The following is a 23,587-nucleotide window of genomic DNA, read 5'->3' as shown; positions in this document are numbered from 1 at the left end:
CAGCTGCCTATGGAAGGCCCACCAACAGGACATGGGCGCAACAGCAGCAGATGACCAGCTGCAAACACTATCCCAAATTATAAATTTACCTATCCTTTTCAAGTATTCTGCACTTACTCAGGTAAGATGAGACTGAAGTACAGGAGGAGCTGGTTTTTAATTCAGAAGTCATCCTAACACAGCTAACTCCCATGTATGGTAATCAAAAATGGAGTTTGTTTATAATGCAATAACTATTAATGCACTGCTGTCCAGGAAAACAGACCACAATACTATAAAGAGAAAACCAATCTCATACCTCACAGAATACCATGAAAACCTGTTTTTGTAATCACAGTAATAACTAACAGATGGAAGGATTTCCCTGTTAGATTATACAAGCATTCTCCTCAAATAATTACCTCCAAAAGACACTGTTCCTGAAGAATCTTTTGGTAGCTGCTCCCTTAGCACATCTTCCTGTTCTCTTGTGGGTTGAATCCCAAGATAATTCAGAGCCTAAACGAAGAATTTGTTGTGAAAGGAAAAGTATTTAGATCCAAGTATTCCAGCTTAAGCTGATGAGTGTTCCCTCTTGCTTTATGGCTCGGTAACACCATTATTATATGTGCAATGGGGCAATGGCTCAGCAGTTGGGGGGCAGTACCCTGTGATCAGCTATCCTATGTTCTTCTCAGTGCTTTAGGTTACCAATTTTAATAATATGGAATTAAGTATGTTGACTGAATTCTACAGTTGATCCAAATGAATGAATTTATTTTATTTTATTTGAATTGTTTTGCGATGCATTTAATATAAGGGATCGATACTATTCTAAGAATTTAAAAATAAAATATAATTTGTCAGTTCTTGATGGGTAGAATTGGTGAGTATTTAATTCTTAATGGATGTATTTCAATAACATTGAAAGATATAAGACAAAGTAAATACTATTTTCTAAGTATACTGATGAGCTGGTGAGCTGGAGAAAATATTAGGAGGTTACTCAGCATTATGCTTTATTGATTTAAATCAAATTCCACTTTTCTGCCTATACTGGAACCAAGGCAATCACCTGGTCAAACTTCTGTTCTACTATGGTAATTCTACTGAAAATACAGCAGATATAGCTAATTATGACATAAATGAATATATTAGCTTAAACTAGTATATGGAGCTTTTAAGGCAAAAATGTTCCCCTTTTTGGTGATAAATGTATTTCTTTCTTGTGATTTTTTTTGTCCTACGAGGTTTCCATTTTTGTGATGCAACGTGGTCACAAGCAGGCTACAGGGTCTGGCATGAAATCAGGGAATCATGAACCCAGGGCCAGAGAAAAAAATAGTCATGGACACAAGCTGTAAATCCGATCAAGCAGATTAGGCTATGAATTAATGATGATGTCATGGGAGCTGACATGTCTCCATTTGCTTCTGAGGTCAGCTGACTATATTCAGGCAATGGGATTAGCTGGCCAGCTCGTACTACAGCCTTACAAGGACTGAGATGTCTGGATGACTGAAGCTAGTAGAGCTCAAGGTTCTTGTTTAAGACACTCCCACTTTGCCCTGCCAGCAATTTGCCATACATTCCTTGCAAGATTAATTTTAAAAGCAAGCAGAACAAAAGTCACTATCAAACTGCTGCAGTGTACATGATCCCTTCTCAGAAATCTGTCTAAGGTTGGGAACAGATGGTAATTTATTCCTTAGAGAGTTAAAAATAGGGATAAGGGTATGCATACTCATGTCACCGATGGCTAAAATCCTGTCGCTTTGCTATGCATGTAGAAAGGAAACAGCTTAACATTCAGTCACTTTGGCCAGCAATTAATAAGTCCACTCTGGGATTCTTGTATGTGTGCCAAGCTAGTGGGCACATAGACCACTGAGAATCCCTGTGGGGACTTGTTAAATGCCAACTAGAAATGACTAAGTGTTACACTTTTGCCTTCTGCATACCTCACGCAACAGAATTTCAGCCTTTAAGTCTGGTAAACAGGCTTTAGAGGCATCTGCATCATTTTAACAGAAAACCTCCTACCAATCCTGTTTGAAACAAAGAGGACAATGGGACAAAATGAACATTTGTGCACTACTTGGGAAGTAAATCAGCCTCTCTCTCCATTTATTTTCCAGTTTGCCTTCAGATCTACTGTATGTTTGTTTTGTTAGCCAATGTAAAAGTTGCGAGACTGAAAAGTTCAAATCCTGAACCCTCATACTTGCCCTGATCCAGTGCAAGGAGCACCAATTTCCAGAGAATTCACTTGCAGTCACTGCCACTGCCCTGTGAATCATGGGTGGATGCTAGCCTACAACCAACAACTTCTCCATACTGTCAAGGCTATCCCATTGTGTGCTGTCCCCTACTCCAATGTAACAGCCAAATTGTATGCTTTAGCATTCTGCCCTCCTCCCAAAGTAACCACTGCCTGAAATCCTGCTCCCTCTACAAGGAGGTGGCTTGTGACATGTGATGCAGCTCCCAGCAAGTGTTAAGCGGGACCCAGGAGGGTGGAGCGCTCCTGAACTCTTCTGAAAAGTCAATTTGCAATGCACTTCCGTCTGTGAAACCTACTAGGAATTTATGGGAAACGCACCCAAAGTGAACATTCTCACTACAGTTTCAGCACCGCAATCCTGCTAAAAAACAATCTAGTATTTTTCTTTCCCTAAACTAAAAGGTAAATTTTCCTACTTATTTTTCAGTACACTCTTTCTCATTTATCCTGTGTGAGGTCTCTAGTGGAGTCCAAAAAATCCTTGCTGAATTAATTTTCTTGGCAACAAGAACAAACAGAACAATTCCGTGCTGTAGCCACAAAGTGCTTATGACTGTTGGCCAATATGGGTTAGTCAATTTACTTTGGCTGAAGACAAACAGTAATATTTTGTGAATTTCAGAGATCATTAGAAATAAACTAGTCTGACTCCATTTTTAAAAGTAAGGATAACAAGGGCTAAAGCCAAAGAAAGCTGTATCGTATTAAAGTCCCACTGAAATCAATGGGACATAAATTAGTTACACAACTAGCAGGTCCTATTGATTTAATGGGTTTTAAGCACAGCTGACTTTCCACTGTTTCAGCTAAGGATTTTGTATATTTAAAAATGGAATGTCACTACTAGAGTATGGTTTGCCTAATAAGATTCAACTTAGAACCAAGGGTTCTATAAACATAGCAGTTTACAAATAACTGCACATATGAATTTAAGTACAGATTTGTTAAGTTTCAGCCAATGACTGGCCGACAAGAATTCTATGCTTCCCAAATAATTATTTCATCAAACATCAGTGGTGATCCAACATGGCAAATCATAAATTTGATAAATACATTATCAATCCAAGTGGAAGAGCAATTTCAATAGCAGGAATACCGGTATGTGCAGCAATCATTTTCTGCTGCAAAATTCAGAACAAAAAGGAAAAAAAAATGGAAGACACTTACAGTCTCTAGTTTATCTACTTTGAGACGAACTGCAGGGTTTAGAGAAATTTTCCTCCTCTGTAGTCCGTAATCATCACTCCAGGTGGGGCCAACAGCTAAGAGACAACAGGTTGCATGTGAATTGATAATTTAATTGGGCTTCTTTTGCTTGAAGGATGTGTTCTTAACTCCCACTGTTCAAACAACTCATGCTCATCAACCTGGCCACATGAATTAACTCCCATGCTTATTATGGGATTTGGACATTATGTAGTGCCATAACACAAGCTTCAAGGATGCGTGAAGCCCCCCACCTGCTCTATGCCTGAATAAAGAGCATAAAGACTGGGACCAACCTATCCTGCACCACTTAGGATATATTCCAATGCCCATCATCCTCACTCCATTGTTTCTGTGTTTCCAGATCTCTGTTTGCTTGTTAATTCCCATAAATGAGGGAAGAAATGGAATTTGGTTGCGATCTGGGGCGAGGTGGGGGTGCAGAGCGAACTATCCACTGCATTATTTCAGCAAAGTTTAATAAATTAAGCTGAGGGAGAGAACAAGGAAGAAAATAATGTTCCAGAGCACTACTAACACTTCAGCAGCAATGCAAATCTTTTTTCTTTTCTCTACAGTACCACAAAATGACAGGAAGAGCTGCTGCATGGAGAAACATATAGAGTGTGGTGATTTCCATCTGGGCCCTCCCTAATGCTTCAGTGACTGGATAATGCAGGGAAGATCTTAGGCTTCCCTGGAGGATTCGGCTGCCTTCTCCTCTAGTGCCAGCAGTTCAGTTTACTGCATTACTTGTAGTTTTCCCTTTTATCAGTTCAAATCAATAGGCAGTTTTTAATCATAAAAATGCTAAATGTAGTTGGCCACTAGTGACCAAAAGATCCTTGCTCAGCTTTTTAGCTGCCCAGAATTGCATATATACCATTAAGAATGTTTTTGTTTGTTTGTCCAAAGACAGTCACACTTCTTATGGGACCAAGGGTGTGATGTTTAATGGGACTATCCCCCCCCTTCAAACGTACCAAAACTGTTAGACTAAGTATACACTTATAACTTTGAACAATGTTTTGAATGTCCACCACAAACTCAGCCATAATCCACATACTTCTAGATTCAATGGGACATAAAGATACTTCTAGATTCTTCCTTCCTACTGGACTGAATTCAACCTACACAAAGGTGCTCCACAAAGTATTATCTATTTAAAAAAACCCAGAGATAACTATGACTGCATCCACAATTCTGGAAAAAATCTTCCTCCTCCTTCTCTCAACTTATTTTATCTTCTACATTCACTGAAACAGTTCCCAACTATTCACCTGGCTACGTAGAACTCTAGGACAAAATTCATGGGAATTGCCTATGTGTGAACTGCACACATTTTTGTTTTGACACCTGTCCCTTTAAATCAGTGGTTGCCAAACTTGGGTTCCTAGATGTTCTTGGACTACAACTCCCAGAAATCCTGGATAGCACAACTAGTGTTGGAGGCTTCTGGGAGTTTTAGTCCAAGAATATCTGGAAATGATATTGTTGCGGGTTTTTCAGGCTGTCTGCTGTGTTCTTGAGGTTTTTCTTCCTAATGTTTTGCCAGTTTCTGTGGCCGGCATCTTCAGAGGACAGGAGTCAGAACTCTGTCTGTGCTCTGGTACAGTTTGTGGGATAGTTGAGTATAGCTGTGGGATCAGCTTTTTATCCTTTTTCAGGAGACATATGGCGATCAGCGGGTTTTTTGTTGTGGGTGTATTGTTGTGATAAGGGGGAGAGATGATCTGTCACTGCTATGATTGATAGGTGTTGTTGGCTAGTCTTTAGGGTGCAGTAATCACTGGGTAGAGTTTGTTGACCTTTTGCAGGCTGTGTTTTTCAGTGCTGCGAGCCAGGCTTTGTTGCCTGGCTCCCAACTGCACCAGAGCACAGACAGAGTTCTGACTCCTGTCCTCTGAAGATGCCAGCCACAGAGACTGGCGAAATGTTAGGAAGAAAAACCTCAAGAACATGGCTAGACAGGCTGAAAAATCTATAACAACCATAAGATCCCGGCCATGGAAGCCTTCAAGAATACAATATCTGGATACCCAAGGTTGGCGATGGCTGCTTTAAGACAAGGGCAATGACTCAGAAACAAAATAAGGATATACTACCATTACTGGCCATAGCTAAGTCTCTGCCTTCTCTATAAGATATGCTTTGCCAGATGTAAAAAACAAAATGCAGTACCAGCTAACACCCAGTGATGCCCTTCATCACACATGGTCATATCAGTATACAAGCAGAATGCTATGGCATTTAGTTTCTATAGCAACTTGATCTTGATATATAGTGTTTTTCACTATACTATGCCAAATAACCCTACTGATTACCAACAATATCTGCCTTCAAGAAAGCCTTTCCATAGCCATTTGTTGGCAGAAGAACTTCTGCACATCAGCCACAGAACCCCCACAGATTGTAGACCAGACCTGGGCAAAGTACAGCCCTCCAGATATTGCTGAACTGCAAATCCCAACATTCCTCACTGTGTGGGCTAGGCCCAACTCTCCTCACTACTGGCTGTGTGGGCTAGGAATTACGGGAGTTGCAGTTCAACAACATCTGGAGGGCCACATTTTGCCCACCCCTGTATGTAGACTATTCTGGGCTGTTCTCTAGCACAACCCCAATTCATGCAGGATTCCAGCCAAGTTATTGGATTTAACTCTTGTTATGAGAATGATGGATGCATTTGAGAACATACCCAAATGTGCACTCTAGGGTATTTCAAAGGGACATTTCATAGGCTTCAAGAGAGACCCAATATCTGATAGGATCCTAACACATAGACACACACAAAGACTCTCTCTCTCTCCATCCAATTCCTTTCTATCCCACATTCCATGACAGAAGTGCAGATGACTGTCAACAAGACTGTTGTGTCATCTGCTTTTAGAACAGTTTCATCCAACCTGGCACCTCCCCATATGTGCTCTTGCACAGATAGAATGGCTGATAAGAAGGGATGATGGGAATTGTATTCCAACACATCTAGGGAGGCACCTGACAGGTGTTTTAGAGACCAAAGATTTGGGTTACAACTCTTAGCACCAGCCATCATGGGCAATAGGCAAGGATGATGGTCAGGGATCAGTACAAAACATCTGGACAGTGCCAATTAGGGATGGCTGGTCTGAAAGCAAATAAACTTTAACAAAACGAACACTTAGGACTGTGCTCTGGGACCGGTAGCCCCAATTATGTTGTATAAAAGTCTGTATTATAGCTGTATCGATGCAATCAAATGCTGCAAGCAAGGGCAGCCCATTGTTGTTCAGCTGTCTCATAAAACAGCCAAGAGTCACTACATTGCAAAGGAACTGGTGGACAATTCATTCATTTTAGACTTTCATTCAAATAAAAAAAAATGGCTCATATGGAGACATTTTAAAAGGAAAATAAAACACATTACATGTTACTTATATGAAAAAGCAGTAGCGGAAAGAGAGGGACAGCAAGGGGAAACAAATGAATGAGCATTTACCCCCAGCGGACATGTCAATGGAACTGTTTGAAGAAAATGCTGAAGATTGTTCTTCTCTCTTCTTGAATCCAGTTTTCATCTATGAAAGAAAAACAGAAAATTAGGAAGTGCCATTTACTAAAGTAGGTCAAGGACCAGTCTAAAAACATATGTCATCTGAAAGCATACACTTGTTCCAAACCACAAATTTTATAGGAGCAATAGGAAACCTGTCTGGCCCACCAGATGTTACCATTTTATAGGTTTACACTGTCTGCGACTGCTGGTCATACTGACTTGGGTTGATGGGAGTTGGAGTCCAACATTTGGGAGGCCATAGGTTCCCTATCTCTGCCATAGCATGAGGATCAGAAACCCGTGTGGAAAAGTAGGCAAAAAACAATTCCTCAAACAATACCGGAGGAGTTAGTATGTGGACATGTCTGTTCTCCCTTTGCTCTGCTCACTTCTGTCAACAATTCTCACACTGACTCATCAAATGTAGTGATGGAGCTATAGTGTATGCTGTATAGTTAGTTTTTACTGTTGTACTCTGCCCAGAGTGACCATCGGTCAGATGGGCAGTCTAGAGGTTCAATTGTTCGTCTAATCGTTAGTTTAATCAATAAGTTGTGGAAAGAACAGAATTATATGCTGTGAGTAAGGGACATTATAAAAAGGATGCAAGCCAAAAGCAACTTATTATGCAGGCTGAGCCTACTGACAGTCACCAGTCGTAACCAACAGCCACAAAAAGGGGATGGTATATTCCATTATCCATCTCGCCAACCTATGATGTGTAACAAGGGGACCTTTGATGGAGGAATGATAGCTAAGTAATTCTACTCCAGCTGGCTTGATTTTACAACTGCTTTTTCCTAGTAGGCTACTGGAAAAACCATAGCTTTGACTATGCAGACCTTTGTCGACAAGGTGATGTCTGCTTTTTAAGATGCTGTTGAGGTTTGTCATCGCTTTCCTCCCAAGAAGCAGGCTTCTTTTAATTTCGGGGCTGCTGTCTCCGTCTGCAATGATCATGGAGCCCAAGAAAGTAAAATCTGTCACTGCCTCCATATCTTCCCCTTCTATTTCCCAGGAGGTGATGGGACCAGTGGCCATGGTCTTAGTTTTTTTGATGTTGAGCTTCAGACCATTTTTGCACTCTCCTCTTTCACCCTCATTAAGAGGTTCTTTAATTCCTCCTCACTTTCTGCCATCAGAGTGGTATCATCTGCATATTGGAGGTTGTTGATATTTCTTCTGGCAATCTTAATTCCGGTTTGGGATTCCTCCAGTCCAGCCTTTCGCATGATGTATTCTGCATATAAGTTAAATAAAGGGGACAATATACAGCCTTGTCGTACTCCTTTCCTAATTTTGAATCAATCAGTTGTTCCATTTCCAGTTCTAATTGTTGCTTCCTGTATAGAGCTTTTCCATCTTTGTCTGCAGAGAACATAATCAATCTGATTTCCGTATTGCCCATCTGGTGATGTCCATGTGTAGATAGCTGTATAAAATGGCTGGTGTTGGATGCTATGCACCTTGACCTGGGCTGACAGGAGGCATAATTTGCAGCTTTGTCGAAGGCTGGCTAGATGACAATGAAGAGGAGACTCCATACAAATAGAAGCAAACTTTATTTTCAAGGGCTGCATTAATCAGGGGCAAGAAAGAGATTCTACCCTAAGAGAGTTTGAAGAGTTTCATTCTGATCAATTCTAATGCAAACTGAGCTCTTTTGTACCTTCCAGACCAATATATGCAGTTATCCTAAATATCTTATATTTTGTAGATTTTTTAGTGTAAGTTATGTGTCAGGAATGTAGCACAATGTGTTTAGGAATGCTCATACCATGGCAAAATAAATTACACATCGCATCCTGTGGGGTTCATCTGGCAGTTCTGAGCATGACAATGGATTATACACATGCTGATACGTGATTTCACCTCCTGGCCACATCTTCCCCATCTCTTTTGTACCGTTTTCATCAAATATTGTATACCATTATTTTCAAATGCAAACCACATTGAAAGCATCAGTAGAAAATACATTAACAAAATGAATGAACAAACAAAAACCTTTTTTCTAAATCCAATCTAGGCATCATCTAAGGCAGGTGACCTCTGTAAACACTGCTTATTTAAAATGGGAACATTTATTACACTAGATTATTCCATGAATGAATAATACTCTAAAACAGTGGTCCCCAACCAGTCCCGGTCCATGGCCTTGGAAGGACTGGGAAGGTGGGACAGATGAGCAGCAAGCAGGAGGGGAGTGGCAAGTGAAGCTCGCCTCCTGTCAGCATGCTCCTATTAGGTTCTAATGCTGGTGGTGGTCTGACAGGAGGCGGAGCTTCGCTCCCTGCTCCCTTCCTGCTGCTGCTAGATCAGCTGTGCCTGTGGCATCAGAATCTCATAGGAGCCTGCACTCCTGATAGGTTCTAAGCTGCTGCTGATCTGACAGGAGGCGGAGCTTCAATTGCAGCTTCCCTCCTACTCCTGCTTGCCATTTCCTTTGTGAACTCGATTCAAAGCTATCCTCCAACAACCTACTGCATAACAAATACCTCTCTGCCCCCCCCTGCCCTTGGGAGAATGGTCTTCAACTAAACTGGTCCTTGGTGTCAAAAATGTTGGGACCACTGCTCTAAAACATCATCATCATCATCATCATCATCATCATCATCATCATCATCATCATCATCATCATCATCATCATCATCATCATCATCATCATAATTTATTGTCATTGTAAGTATATACACAGTATACCCATACAACGAAATTCACAGACACCCAGAGACCAGACACATGCACACACATAAAATTCCCCGAACACTCCCCACCCACTAAAAGTCCCCCATTCCACAGCATTGTGAAGGGTGACAACAATCTTACTTTAAACCAATGGTTCCCAATCTTGGGTTCCCAGATGTTCTTTGGATTACAACTCCCAGAAATCCTAGCAAGCACAGCTAGTGGTGAAGGCTTCTGGGAATTTTAGTCCAAGAAATTCTGGGGACATATGGTTGGGAACCATTGCTTTAAACTGAGGCCAGCGAGAAGTTTGGCTTGAAGATGTTTTGGGCTGGAAGCCTCATAATCCTTCATTTCTGGCCAATCTAGCCAGGCTTTCTGAGACTTTTGAAAATCCAAAACATTCGGAAAGTCAAAAGTTTTCTGCCTTTGTTCTAAACAAGAAGAGTTATTTCCTATGAAGAGATAAAATTTTGACACAGTGACTCTTCGTATGGGCTAAAGAGGATACTGACCACATTCAAAACAGACATCTTTGAAGTAAGGTTCTCATTAGGAGATAAAGGCAAACTGAGTGCCAACGGAGTGTGCTGCTGTCTGCATGTGCTTGACACTAAATGACCGGAGGAGGGCTGCGTAGTTTCCACTTGGCTGGGAGAAGTTTCATGTCGAATGAAAGCTATCTCCCAAGAGGAATTTGATCTAAATGGGAAAAAAGAAGAAGAAGAGTTGCCTACAGGTATCATCCTAGAACAATTAAAAATTATAATAAGCACCCTTTCTGAAGCTGTTGCTCTCTTTCACTCTCTATGCCACCTCAGCTTTTTCCATGCACCTTCTAATGTAGCACTGGGAGTTGCTGTTTTAAAAGGGGAAAACTACAATTTGCATGCATTTCTTTTTCTCTTAAAAGCTTACAATGCAAGTTAACATGCAAGGGCTTATTTCTAGTAGCTGCCAGTTCTGTATCATTAATTTGAAAGCATTTTTACTAATATGTGCCCACAATTCTTTCTGGAATAGAGAGGGCTAAAGAGGTCACGGGAAATAACGGAGGGTAAAATGCCAGGTTCAGGATTCTGGCTTTGTGGTGCAGGACTTACCTTAGCTTGGTCCTATTGATTAGATTTCTCGCCTCTTCGTGAGTGACTCCAATCAATGATTCCTTGTTAATAGATACAAGCTGGTCCCCAGATCTCAGCCGGCCATCCTAACAAGAGCGACAAGGACAGCATTTAGCACTGTTTTTCCCCATCAGCCCCAAAAGGTCACCACAAGCTTTTGAAATCTATAACTCCCATGGAAAGCTGGGTTATTCAATCTGTCAGGCTGTATGGAGAGACACTATTAGAGAAGGGACTAGCCAGGATTGATTTATTGAAGTGCCAGACTGGGCCTGCTTTCTTTATACACTGCGATATTGTGGAGCGGTGGGTGGAAGGGAGAGGGCTCTGGCACACAACTGCCCTGTTTAAACTAATGGCTTTTTGGCCCTTACCCTTTTCCCTGATCTCATGCCCAAGCAATGGTGTCCAGTTTGTTCACCAGAAGCAGAAACTGGTTGTTGTTGTTTTGTAGTGTCACTATATATATATTTAAAGTGGCTTTTACAGGCATACTAGTCTAGTTTACCAGGTATGAATAGCTGAAATTTGCTGCCCTACCAGACTCCTGCCCCAAGAGACTTGATGGCTTTTTGACCTATGCATTAATACGTGTACATGCAAAGGAAGAGAGCTGCAAGAGCACAACTGCATTGTTGTTTAGTCGTTACGTTGTGACCGACTCTTCGTGACCCCATGGACCAGAGCACGCCAGGCCCTCCTGTCTTCCATTGCCTCCCGGAGTTGGGTCGATACTGCATTACTCTTTGAAAATATATGTCATGCAATCGTCTCCTGTGGATCAAAATGAAGTAGGGTGCTTTAACGTTCTTCAAAAATAAAACAATTCCACTGTTCAGAGCTCATACAGTCGAGGGAGGAATTCTCCTTGGGCTTTCTGCCTGACATGCTACTGTTCCATGCACAGGGAATTTTAAAACGCCATGTGCTGACATCTATCCTGAACTGGTAGAAGAGCTGACCCACTGTGCCTGGGAGAGCAGTTTCGTTTGGAAGTGCTGCTTTAGGCAAGAGCTAAAATCCAGCTAAAATCCAGAACATAACAGCAACTCAAAAGGTTATTAAAATGCAAGATAAGAAGTGGGATTGGCAAAAGTGATACCCTATTGCCTCTATTTAGGCTAGGTATTGTATTAAAACAGAGATTTATTGTGATCTGCAGTAAATGAAAACGATAATCATGCAAAAATGAAAGGATGAAAAGTATGGGGAAGGAATATGAAAGGGGATAATCAAGCAATACTGGGCGTACTGACGAGAGGTTAGCATGAAAATCTTGGTGAACAGATTTGTTGCTATAAAGCTTGGATTTCCCCCTTCTTTCTTTCTGATTTAAAATAACAGTTCAGAGAGATGTCAGTGGAATTTCACTGGGCATAAAATTGGACACAGATGGTAGTTTTGTTTTAGAATTAAGCTACAGAGATGTTTCTGTACCAGTTAATCCAGTTCTGAGCTGGATTAATTTGTTATCAGAGAGGTTTGGAGTAAGGGATATGATTTTAACCACTATACATGCACTTTTGGTGAACATCTGGATCAGGGCATACAGACACCAGTCACAATTGCATCCTGCTTGTATAAAGATTTTTATCTCATTAAGCTAGTGCAGCCTTCTCCAATTTGGCACCCATCAAATCATGAGAGGGGCTGCAGGGTGCAGCATCTTTGGGAACCCAGGTAAGGTCTGTAGTCTCAGATCTGCTGAAGATAATGAGCTATATACATCCTTAACCACATACATTGATTTTTAATTTTTCATCCAACAGTATTTTATATACAAAGATTTGTGTCGTGATTTCTGCTTTGCTCCAGAAGATTCTGCCTTAGATTGGTTCACACTTGATGGTTTAAAACCTCAGCCACTGTATCAGTCTGCAATAACATCTGTTGTGTTCTTTAATAATCATTTCTGGCTTGGCCCAAATGCCTCCAAATTACTTCTTTTTATCCACCAATGAGTATCAACGCAATGCTGACCTCTAGTGGCACTGGTGGTCAACAGCACCGTCTCCGCTGGAAACTATTTCCCAGCAAAAACTGTGGAACACATCGTGAAGGGAAAAAGGAATTACCTTCATGTTCTTAAGGATTGGTTAAACAACTACAAATTAATCCCTCCCAATAAATTCAATAAAATTTGAACACAGGAAATTAAAAACTTCTTTGACAGCAATGTATATTCTTTCTGTGCTATAACTATGCTCATGTTTGTTTGACATAAAATGTCCCCGTAGCTAAGGGCAACGGACACCATATACACAACAAGAGGAGATCTCTGTGTGCAGGATATTTCTCTCTGAAAACCGAGCGGGTTTTAGAACGGCTTTTGCTGTAACTAGGGCCAGGAAAGAGTGTTGAAAAAGAAACGCAGAAGGTGGCTCAAAAAGGAGAGTGTTGCCATGGCAACATCCCTACTTCCCGCAGGTGTCAAATCAGGCCCCAAACTCCCATCAACTCCAGAGCTAGCTTGATATGGAGTCATTTTGCCCTCATTCCCTGCTTTGAACTGCCATCTTCACTGTCCTCCCTTCCTGTTCCTTTTCCCTAGCTGAAATGAACATGGCAGTAATAAAAGTATAAGACAGGAGTTTGCAAAGTCTGTGGTTGTAACAAGCCACAACATTGTGCGTGCAGAACTGCCAGCAACCAAGGGAGATGGAGTCCCTATGATTCCTGATGCCTTGGCTAAAAAGAAAAAGAAAAGTCCTTTCTCATGGCTTCCAGCAGACATAGGCTATATCAAAAAGCAGGGCTGGCAACCACTGGACTTCCAGGTAAGGTAAAGGTAAAGGTAAAGGTTCCCCTTGACAATTTTTGTCCAGTCGTGTTCGACTCTAGGGGGCAGTGCTCATCCCCGTTTCCAAGCCAGCGTTTTGTCCGAAGACAATCTTCCGTGGTCACATGGCCAGTGCGACTTAGATACGAACGCTGTTACCTTCCCACCGAAGTGGTCCGGGAGCTGGGACAAGCGACGGGTACTTACTCTGTTGCGTGGATTCGAACTTACAGCTGAAGATCTACAGATCTTACAGCACAGAGGCTTCTGCGGTTTAACCTGCAGCACCACCACGTCCCTTCCAGGTACTTCCAGGTATTCAATCGCAATTCCCAGAAACTCTCACTGGTGGCTATACTGGGTCATGGCTGATAAGACTTGCTGTCTAACAGCCTCTGGAGAGCTACATGTTTCCTGCACCCCATCGCCCAAAACAAGTTCACAGAAGGCTCCATGTTATAATAGAGGGCCCACCATAACGTCCCTCCACATACCAAGTTGTGAAGCTCAAGAAAACAAGATTGAAGGAGAAGGTACACATGGATCTGTATTGAGACCATGCTCCCAACAACATCATTATAAACAAAACAAGACCCAAATTAGACTGGGTTCACATTAAAAACAAGTTGGTTTTTAATACCTGTCATATTTTTATAATTCTAATTTATTTCTGGCCACTCTCATCCATTTTGGCTTACTCACATTCAGAGTCATGAAGCAGTATGAATTTAAAAAGCAATGATTGGGGGGGGGGGGACTTGGGGGGATGCCCAAGAAGATGTGTCCTCTGTTTTCTATTCATGTACATTGGAGCTGGTAGAGTGCATCTACACTGCATTTGGGGGTCCTCATGGCCAAAGTCTAAACCAGAATTAATTGTTTGGAGCTTTGTTGGATCTAAGTGATAACTGAAATTAGACCTTGGCAATTGAGTCAATAACAAGGAACTGATAACTCACTTCAATGAATGTGCAACAACAGGCTAAGTGCCACAACAGGCTCAGAGGACTATCTAGAATAATACATTTATTGGATTATTGGGAAGAGTGTGCTGAAATATGTCAAACTGATATATTGAAACAGCCATTCCTCCACCCACCACACAGATTAGTTGATACCCACAATCTACACCATGCCTTTGATAAGTAGTTGCCTCCAAATGCTATGGACTTCACTCTCCATCAGACCCAATGGTTTGGCCAATGGTTAAGAATGGCAGGAGCTGTCAAGAGGGTGCTATGGTGGAGAAGATACTGCATATGTTTTTTTCCCCATAGGTGTAAAACTGGAAGCATAAAGAGAGGGGAAGGTGATCCTCTCCTGAGTACCACATGAAGATATATTTTGTTTTGAACTATTAATGCAGTTGCTGTTGCTACTGCCTTTTTTCCCACTCACCCTACCTCTAGCACTGCTAGATGGGAGAAATCTGGATACTGTCTTCAGCATTAGCTTTACCCTTTTACCCACTGGATTAGCAACTGCATGTTGAAATGCTGATCACACCAACAAACTGACTTTAATTACCCATTGGAAACTGCACAGTAATTCGCACAAACTCACAAATGCAAAATGCAAGACTCCTGAAGAGGAAGCAGCTGTTCTGACAGCACTTGTATAAGCAGGAGTAGTAAGCAAGGCAATACTATGGCACAAAAGGAAAACATTGCTTTAGCTTGTATTAAGTGGTGTGCTGTTTCCAAATTCCAAGGCCTAGGTACAGTAACACTTGGCACTAGTGAAACTCAGTAGGTACATTATGTTCGGTTCCAGGCATTGGAATTCAGGAAGGGTAATAAAAACCTGAAAAGGATTTACAGAGAAGGCACAAAGATGATAAATGGAAGTTTATGAGCAATAACTATAAGGACTGGTACATTCAAGTCGAAGAAATATGTTGATTCTTTCCCCAAAAACATCTAAGAAAAGGTACATATAAAGCATGGGAATAACTTCTTATCCTGGCTTTTCTTCTTTCAAAGAAGAAGCAAAAGCTTTAAACGGCCAAGGAGATTTGTTGAGAACTTCAAGATTCTTCTAGCTATAAAAAGGGTTAGTAACAGAAGGGAGAATGTTAACTCCTATACCTTGGAGAACCACACAAAATGGGCAGGTTATTAGTCAGTTTTGTTCTAGATGAAGAACTGCCTCTCTCTAAGAACAGGGTTGGATTAGATAATGCAGAGATCTAATCCCAAACATATACAAACTGGAAAGGAAATGGAGAGATGATTGGGAAGACATAAAATTGCCACCTATAAGAGCTACAATCCTAAACAATGCTAACCTGGTTCGCTTTCTCTTTGCTGACTCCTAACAGAGCAAAGCAGAGGAATAAAACTGAGACAGACCATAGAGTAAGTGAACAACGAGAGCTAACAGGAGCTTGTTGCGGGGAGAAGTAGTAAGGAAAAGTAGTAAGGAAAGGGTTTGCTGGAGGAAAAAAGAAAAGAAAAGGGGGGACCAAGGAGACAAAGGCAAAGAGTTATATATTAGTGGACTTCCTCAGCATCTTTTGAGGCAGATAAGACAAAGGAAAGGGCATTCATATATAAATAGGAGAAAGTAAAAAAATAATAGAGATTGTGGAGGGAAGAGACACTTTGGTGGCGGTGAGCTGCAGACTGTGTGCAGTGTCTGTCTTCATGCTTAAGAACAACACAGCATACACATGCAACAAGTGCAAACTTTGCAATGTTGGAAGAAAAAGTAAGAGAATTTGGAACAGTGAGTTGCTAAACTTCAGGCTATAAGAGAAGATGAAGAGTACATAGACAGAGCCCTCAAGGAGGAGGAGGAGGAGCAGCAGCAGCAACGAAGGCACTTGGAGGTGGAAGAACTGCAAGACAAAGCAGAGGAGGAGAATGCTGGGGAGAGAACAACCATGGTGGAGAAGGCACCATGGAAAAGAGTCACAGTTAGGAGCGAAGGAAGGAGCACCCTCTCTTCACCAGTGCAGCTGCACAACTACTTGAAGAAGGTCTACTCCTTCTTTTGCTCCTAACTTGAAGAGCCGTCTGACAGACAGAATGCAGAGGAAGACATACAGGAGGCCCTATGGAAGGACAAAGCTCAGCCAAGCAGAGTCACTGAACCCACACTCTGCAAAAAGAAGCATCGTAGCTGTAGTAGGAGACTCCCTACTGTGTGGGACTGAAACTGAAATGTGCTGGAAAGATCCAAATCAGCAGACAGACCCACCAGGTATGCTGTCTCTTGTGTGTGTGTGTGTATGTGTGGGGAGATTAGATTTGCAACAGGAGGGTTGCTATCACTCATAAAGCCTGCAGATACATATTCCTTGCTTCTCGTCCATGTGGAGACATCCAAAATGAACAACATCAGACTTTGAAACTCTGGGAAGGTAACTCAAGGATTTTGGGGTCCAGATGGTCTTCTTGTCCATAGTACCAGTACTCATTAGAAGAATAAAAAGGGAAAGGGAAATACTCCAAGTGAATGACTGACTACGAAGGTGGTGTCAATGGGAGAAATTTGGTTTTTGGGATGACGGGTGAAGCTTCCTAGAAGATGGACTGCTGGAAAGTGATAGGTTGTGCCTCACAAGGACTGAGAAGAATACGTTTGGCCAGGAAGGCTTTAAACTGAACAGAAAGGGGAAGAGAGAAGCAAACTCAGAGGTAAAGAGAGATGATGGCTTATGCACAATAAGAGGAACAGACCGAGTAGCTCTAATGGGGGCCAATAATAACCTTCATAAAAATTTATGGAGGATAGCAGGCCACAAATCATACAATATAAAGTGTTTATATACATATGCCAAGAGTATGGGAAAGAAACAAGAAATCTTAGTTCAGGAGGATAAATATGACTTGACAAAGATAACTAAAACTTGGTGGAATAACTTCCATGACTGACACAGCAATCAAAGTATATAGATTGTTCAAAAAGAACAGAAAGGGAAGTGGAGTTGCAGTATATTTAAAAAATGCACATTCCTGGACTAAAATACAGAAGGATGAACTTGGTTGCCCCATCAAGAGCATCTACATTAATAAAAATGGGTAAGAAACAAAAGGAACATGGTATCATAAAATTGTGAAGTTGGAAAGGGCCTATAAGGCCATCGAGTCCAACTCACTGTTCAGTGCAGGAATACAAATCAAAGTATATCAATCAGGTGGTTGTCTAAATTTGAGGATTCACAACTTCTCAAGGTAATTGGTTCGATTATAGTACTGCTCTAATAGTTAAGAAGTTTGTCAAACGAAATCTGTCAGAATCCTTCTTGAAGTGCAGTATCCAGAACTGGTCACAGCACTCAAGATAAAGCCTAACCAGTGCTGAACAGAGGGGAACTAGTACCTCACAGGATTTTCTTGGTATAAAGAACTCAGATGTGGTTCACTATTTTGCTCTGTGACCTGTGCTGCTACCACATCTTCTCCTTGGGGGTTTGAGGCAACAGCAAAATGCACGAGAAGAGTGCATTTTGTAAGATAGGGCACAAGCTTGTAGCACCTAGATTTTTTCCCCTTAAAAATAACATTGTTTTAATTACTTTTGAGAAACAGCAGAGTTAAAGACTGTAATGACAGCAGCAACTAATAAATGTGCAGTGATGGCTTACATCTAAGGTGCAACTAACTGCTTGCTGAAGTAGCTTTCTAAATTCTGGTGAAGGGTGGTGGGAACCAATACAAGTTTTAACCAAGGCTTCTGTTCCTATAAAGCACAGCACTTTTATACCAGGTGCATCCTCTCTGCCTCTCCAGGCCTCTTGTGTCCAGCACTAGTAGCCAGAAGCTGCAAGATGTCATCAGCAATAGGCTAGGATTACACTGATCCAGAATTTATCTACCTTGGTATTTGTAACAGCTCCAAGATGAAAAAATAAAAATAAAAAAAGAAGTAGCAGATGAACGTCTGAGAAATGGAGCAAAATTTGTATGCATTTCCATAGTAATGTGCTTAATTCTTTTTTTAAAAAAACCTAACAGAAAATCAAGCAGGGTGATCTACATAGTGAGTCTATTCCTCGTACCCATAGCCTCCACTAGTCTGTCTTTCGCAACAGCAGGCATGGCTCTGCCTTAGAAACCTTGTTGTGGCAGAAGAAAGCAAAAAGAGGTTTGCTTCTGGGCTTTCCCAGAGCAAAGGAAAGCCAGGCGTTGCCAACTGCTTGCTGAGCTGGTGTATTTCTACCACCACTCTTTCTTTCAGCAATGTTGCCTTTGATCATTTTCTGCTGCTGAATCAGGGAGGTAAGGAAAGGCACCATCCTGAACAGGAGCAGCAGAAAGAATGAGCTTCAAAATCAGTGACTCTTGATTTTGCAAGGGCAGGTATTAGTTGGAACATCAGGAGTGATCCTGTCACATAACTCCTCTCCAATTCAGTCTAACACTCAGAGCAGATTAACTGTCTGCCTAATCAGAGTCACCACTCCCCACCTTCTCCCTCCGTCAGCACAGCTGCTCCATACGGCATGGCACTGGATCGCAGAGAGAAGACTATCGAGAAAAAAACCTTCTGGCCCTGAACGGATACTGTTGGCTATTGGATCCTTTGAGAGAGAAAGGAGTGTAACAATAAAACAAGGCTTCCTATTCCAGTTGAGCCTTACTCAAGGAATATGGGCTGGTAAGTCACAACTATAATAGGCTCACACTCAGTGGGGATCTGGTGAGTGGGTCTACTCTAGCTATGACTTACAACTGGATTACAGCCATGGATTTTATTAGCTCTGGTTATTTCCTCCCCTCACTTTGTCCTTCAGTCATGACTTCTGGCTTACTCTTGGAGCTTATCTCCCAGATTGTCCTTCTGTTGTGACATCTGGCTAGTTCCACAGCTCTTGGCTTGCCCATATAGACAATTTCTGACAAACTGCTGCCCCCAAATCCTTGTCCAAATAAGAGGCTTTTTGTTAACTGATATGGCAATGAACAGATCCCTCCAAAATCCATTTCAAGTGTGTGTTTAAACGTCCTGCTTGTCTGCCCCTCCCTCAAAACAAGAGGTCTTGATTCTTTCTTAATTTAACTGCAAAACTGTGGTTGGACTGGTAGAGCTAAGAATCTTCCTGCAAGAAGAAATGAAAGATTCCCAACGATAGGTTGCATCTTCCCTGTTTTGCAACCACTGCAAACCCACCATAATCTTGAAGACCACTTACAACAGTTGAAAAGCTACTTAAATAATCCTCTCCCTGGTTTGCTCACATGCTGGCTGGGTAGGGATGGCAGCTCCAGCAACATACTCACCAATATTTCCTCCTTCACACCCCATATAAGAGTGGACTGCAAGATAAAAAAGAGTGAACAGAACAAGCCTTCTCCCACCCCTTCTCTACCTTGTGACAATCACCTCCAGGAATAACTTCCAGAATATACACCAAGGGCCCTTCATTCCTGTTAATGCCTCCTACAATGTTCAAGCCGAGGCCTGTTCCCTTGGAAACGGTGATAATCTGAAATGCACTGTCACTAGACAAGAAGAGAAAACAAAGTTAGCTTTAAAAGGTCAGTGGCTGGGGAAAAACAGTACAAACCCGAAGGCCAGCCTGTATCAAACGTCTCCTTTGTTGTGTCATCAAAACACTTTGACAACTCTCTTGTTCTCAGATGCTTAAATTTAAAGCAGGACACTTCACTATCACCACCCTCTATCCAAGGAGGGTGACTGTAGATGCTTATTGGCACAAATAGCAAACAAGAGAAGTGGGATCATTCAGGACTACACAGATTGAAACCTTCTGAGTAAGGCCTAATGCAGACAGATCTGTTAACTGGGGCTAGAGAAAACTCCACTATGCAATTTGCCTTTAAAAGCAAAGCAGCCAAACAAAACCATTCTGGAATCCAATTTTTTATCCTGGGAGCTTCCACGGAGAGTTCCTACAGATCCTAATCAAAAGGCACCATGCTGCTTGTCTGTCTTTCCTGCCTTCAAGAATTTCTCTGATTAATATCCCAAAATAAAACAAAACAGAAGTGGGGAGAAAACACAAAGGGGTTACTAGTAGGAGATAATGCACAGCTTCCTAAAATTTCATGTACAAAGTGAAACGTGCACCCCATCTCTAGGTGTGAACACTTCTGTGTGTGAACACACACAGAAGTTGAATTTCATGAAGTCATAATGATATAAATACTAAACATTTTGATCACCTTGGGAATAGAGCACAAGGGGAAGTCCAGCAGAGAGGAAACATACTATCATGTGAAAAAGAAAGCACGCCCTCTTTGAATTTTATGGTTTAACCTATCAGGACACAATAAAAATCATCTGGTGCTTAGCAGGTCTGAAAATTAGATAAATACCACCTCAGATGAATAACAACACATGACATATTACAGCATGTCATGATATACTTTACAAAAAATAAAGCCAAAATGGAAAAGCCATGTGTGAAGAACTTACTGCTTTCATAGGAATTTAGAGGCTAAGAAGCAACCAGGCTAAGATACAGCACTGGGCTAGAAAGGCAAATATCATGTCCATGTAAAGGCAGGTTCTTATATCCCTACATATTGGGAGAGAGTATTTTTGGCCTTCCAAAAGCTGGTTTAGACTACAGCTCCCATAATCTTTATCACTGCCAAGCAGGCTACAGCTGATGTTAGCAGGAGGACAACTTTTCCCTACTTCATAGTGTTAAGTATTCAAACTGACCAGAGCATTTACAGAAAAATATTAGGTGGCAGGCTGGAGGATGTGACCACATGGCCTATTGCTCTACATACTTGAAAGGAAAGAGCACAGTTACATAAATATCATCTTTAAAAAAACTTTCTTTCAGTTTTGGCAACTCACATCACCTAGAATGACAAGGTATCTTCTGACACAATAGCCTTTTTATGATGTGCCCCCTTTATACCTTGTTGTTTCCCACTATATGCTTATGACAAACAGTTTTATAAACACTGTTCCAATTTACTTTGTGGTGGCTTGAAAGGCAGTCGCTACAGTGGTCTTTCCATGGTGGTTTGTAGTACAGTCCCTTGGATGCAACAGCTGAGGACTTGTTGACCTTGAGGATGACGCTGAGGAGAGGTTGTCAGTAGATTTACCTCAGAGAAAGAAAAGACAAGCAAAAAATAAACATTTTTCACAACAAGCAACCTCCTCAATAATGCACAGATTTTCAGATACAGTAGTAAGCAAAACATGCTATAGAAAAGAGACCAAAAATCTGTGCCATGAGTTACATTTGTCATGATCTGAAACCAACTCTTCCTTATTCCATGCCCTAGTTTTCTTTGAAATTGGCATCCTTCCTCTCACATTAGAAGGGATAAAAAAATTACTCCCAGTAGTAGTGGAAGTTCAAAATACTGATTACCTGCCCAGAAGTAGACTGGCAGCTATAGACTTTTCTGCTATAGGATAAATCAGGGCAGCAGAACGAGGCTGACTCCTCTTTCTTTCTGCCCACAGTGGAGAGTGAGTAGGGCAAGGAGGAGAAACAATATTGTTGCTTTTATAGACGACATCTCCCCATGTCCTAAACTAGCCAAGTCAGCAGCTGTCCACCTACTGTGGACCTAATATCACATCTGCATACACAAGGAGGCCTACTGACAACGCATCCTATGAGCTCCTTGCACCCCACCTCAAAAAATCCCAGTCTTAGTCAGACAGGGTACTGACATGGGAGCAGTTGCTCATCTGCAGCTTTCCTCCGATAAACCTCCACACTGCATACACAGAGCTGAAGAGCAGATGGGCAAAGCAAGTATGCCACACCATGCTGGGGGCTGAAAGCATGATCCTACTCCAATTATCCTTGTGTAGGCAAATGTGTAAAGGAAATATTTGAACGGAGTAAAATGACCATTGTTCTGGCCAATTTCCAAGTGAAGAAAAACCACAAGTGTAACACAACCCTGCAAAGGGCTCCTTTTGTTATACACGGGCCTCTGCTATTCACTTATGCACACCCTGAACTTCTTGCACATGGCTAAATTGCATTTTTGCCCCTCAGTGTCCTATTACAGATCATTTTTGGAATCATTCCTTTTTGAAAAGTCATAAAATAGCTCTCTTGAATATTTCCCACTGTTCAGTATCAGGCAATTACCCCTTAGGTGCTGCCCCTTTAACGGACCAGAGTCACAGATCTTGATCCTATGCTTACTAAATAAGGACAGGATTGTCCCAAGGGAAACAACGAATTGCATGATCATGTAACAGGTGAGAAGATGCAGAACAGAGCTTCACTTTGGTAGAATGGTAGGTCAGGAAACGGTCCTTTGTGATCAAATACTAAGCTACTTCAGTCTCTGGAGCACTTTATTTCTCATTAACCCCAGTTTAACGCTAATAAAGGTAATGGTGTCCAGCAAATTTGCATAAACAAGGGACCAAAATCTGAGTACTCTATTTATAATAAGACAACTTTGTAAGATGTTCCACTGTGGAAGAAATTAACAGTAGTCAAGTTCTCTGTTGGGAAAAAATGAAGGATTTCAATTAGAGATGGGGGTACAAGAATATCCCCGCACAGGTGGTGTTAATGAGGGCCCAGCCCCATGGGGCCAGGCGGTCCACTCACCGATCTGCCACAGATGGTGCAATTCTACCAATGGCTCCACAGCGCGTGATCCACTTGCCACTCTTCGATCTTGCAGTGAGGCTTGTCCTCCTGCCTCCTGCCAGGAGTGGTGAGTGGATTGCGCAGTGCGGAGCCATTGGTAGAATCATGCCGTCCACATCCGCATCAGATCGGTGAGTGGGCTGTCTGGCCCCATTGGGCTAGACCCTCGTTAACGCCACCTATGTGGGGATATTTGTATTTGTATACAAACACAAATACCACCATCTCTAATTTTAATTTATCTATGTAGCACAAGGTATAGACCCTGATTCTGCCATTTCAAATCAGTAAGATAGTTAAAATGTGTGCAACCTGACAACATGAAGTAGCTGTGAGCACTTTGGCTGGGTGGTGCTCTCTTGCTTTTATAGTTATAATATAGCAGCAACTATTAAGCAGTGTCAGCCCAAGATAACCTGACACACTGCACAAA

General features: G+C 41.7%; 1 protein-coding gene across 11 annotated transcripts in view; it reads right to left on the bottom strand.

Moving 5' to 3' along the window:
• STXBP4 (syntaxin binding protein 4) overlaps positions 1 to 23,587 on the bottom strand; it is a 146,976-nt gene that overhangs the window by 95,259 nt on the left and 28,130 nt on the right. For all 11 annotated transcript variants that reach the window (XM_078385158.1, XM_078385154.1, XM_078385152.1 and 8 more), the window contains 7 exons: positions 21,496 to 21,628; positions 19,909 to 20,041; positions 10,793 to 10,899; positions 10,205 to 10,391; positions 6,948 to 7,026; positions 3,431 to 3,525; positions 402 to 498 (listed from right to left, as the gene is read on the bottom strand). In XM_078385158.1, the coding sequence (XP_078241284.1) occupies positions 402 to 498; positions 3,431 to 3,525; positions 6,948 to 7,026; positions 10,205 to 10,391; positions 10,793 to 10,899; positions 19,909 to 20,041; positions 21,496 to 21,628 (831 nt within the window). The remainder of the gene's footprint in view (positions 1 to 401; positions 499 to 3,430; positions 3,526 to 6,947; positions 7,027 to 10,204; positions 10,392 to 10,792; positions 10,900 to 19,908; positions 20,042 to 21,495; positions 21,629 to 23,587) is intronic.

The sequence above is a fragment of the Pogona vitticeps genome, chromosome 2 (assembly GCF_051106095.1).
Source record: "Pogona vitticeps strain Pit_001003342236 chromosome 2, PviZW2.1, whole genome shotgun sequence".
Taxonomy (NCBI): Eukaryota; Metazoa; Chordata; class Lepidosauria; order Squamata; family Agamidae; genus Pogona; species Pogona vitticeps.
The sequence above is the reverse complement of the archived record's forward strand: the minus strand, read 5'-3'. Positions and strand labels throughout refer to the sequence as shown.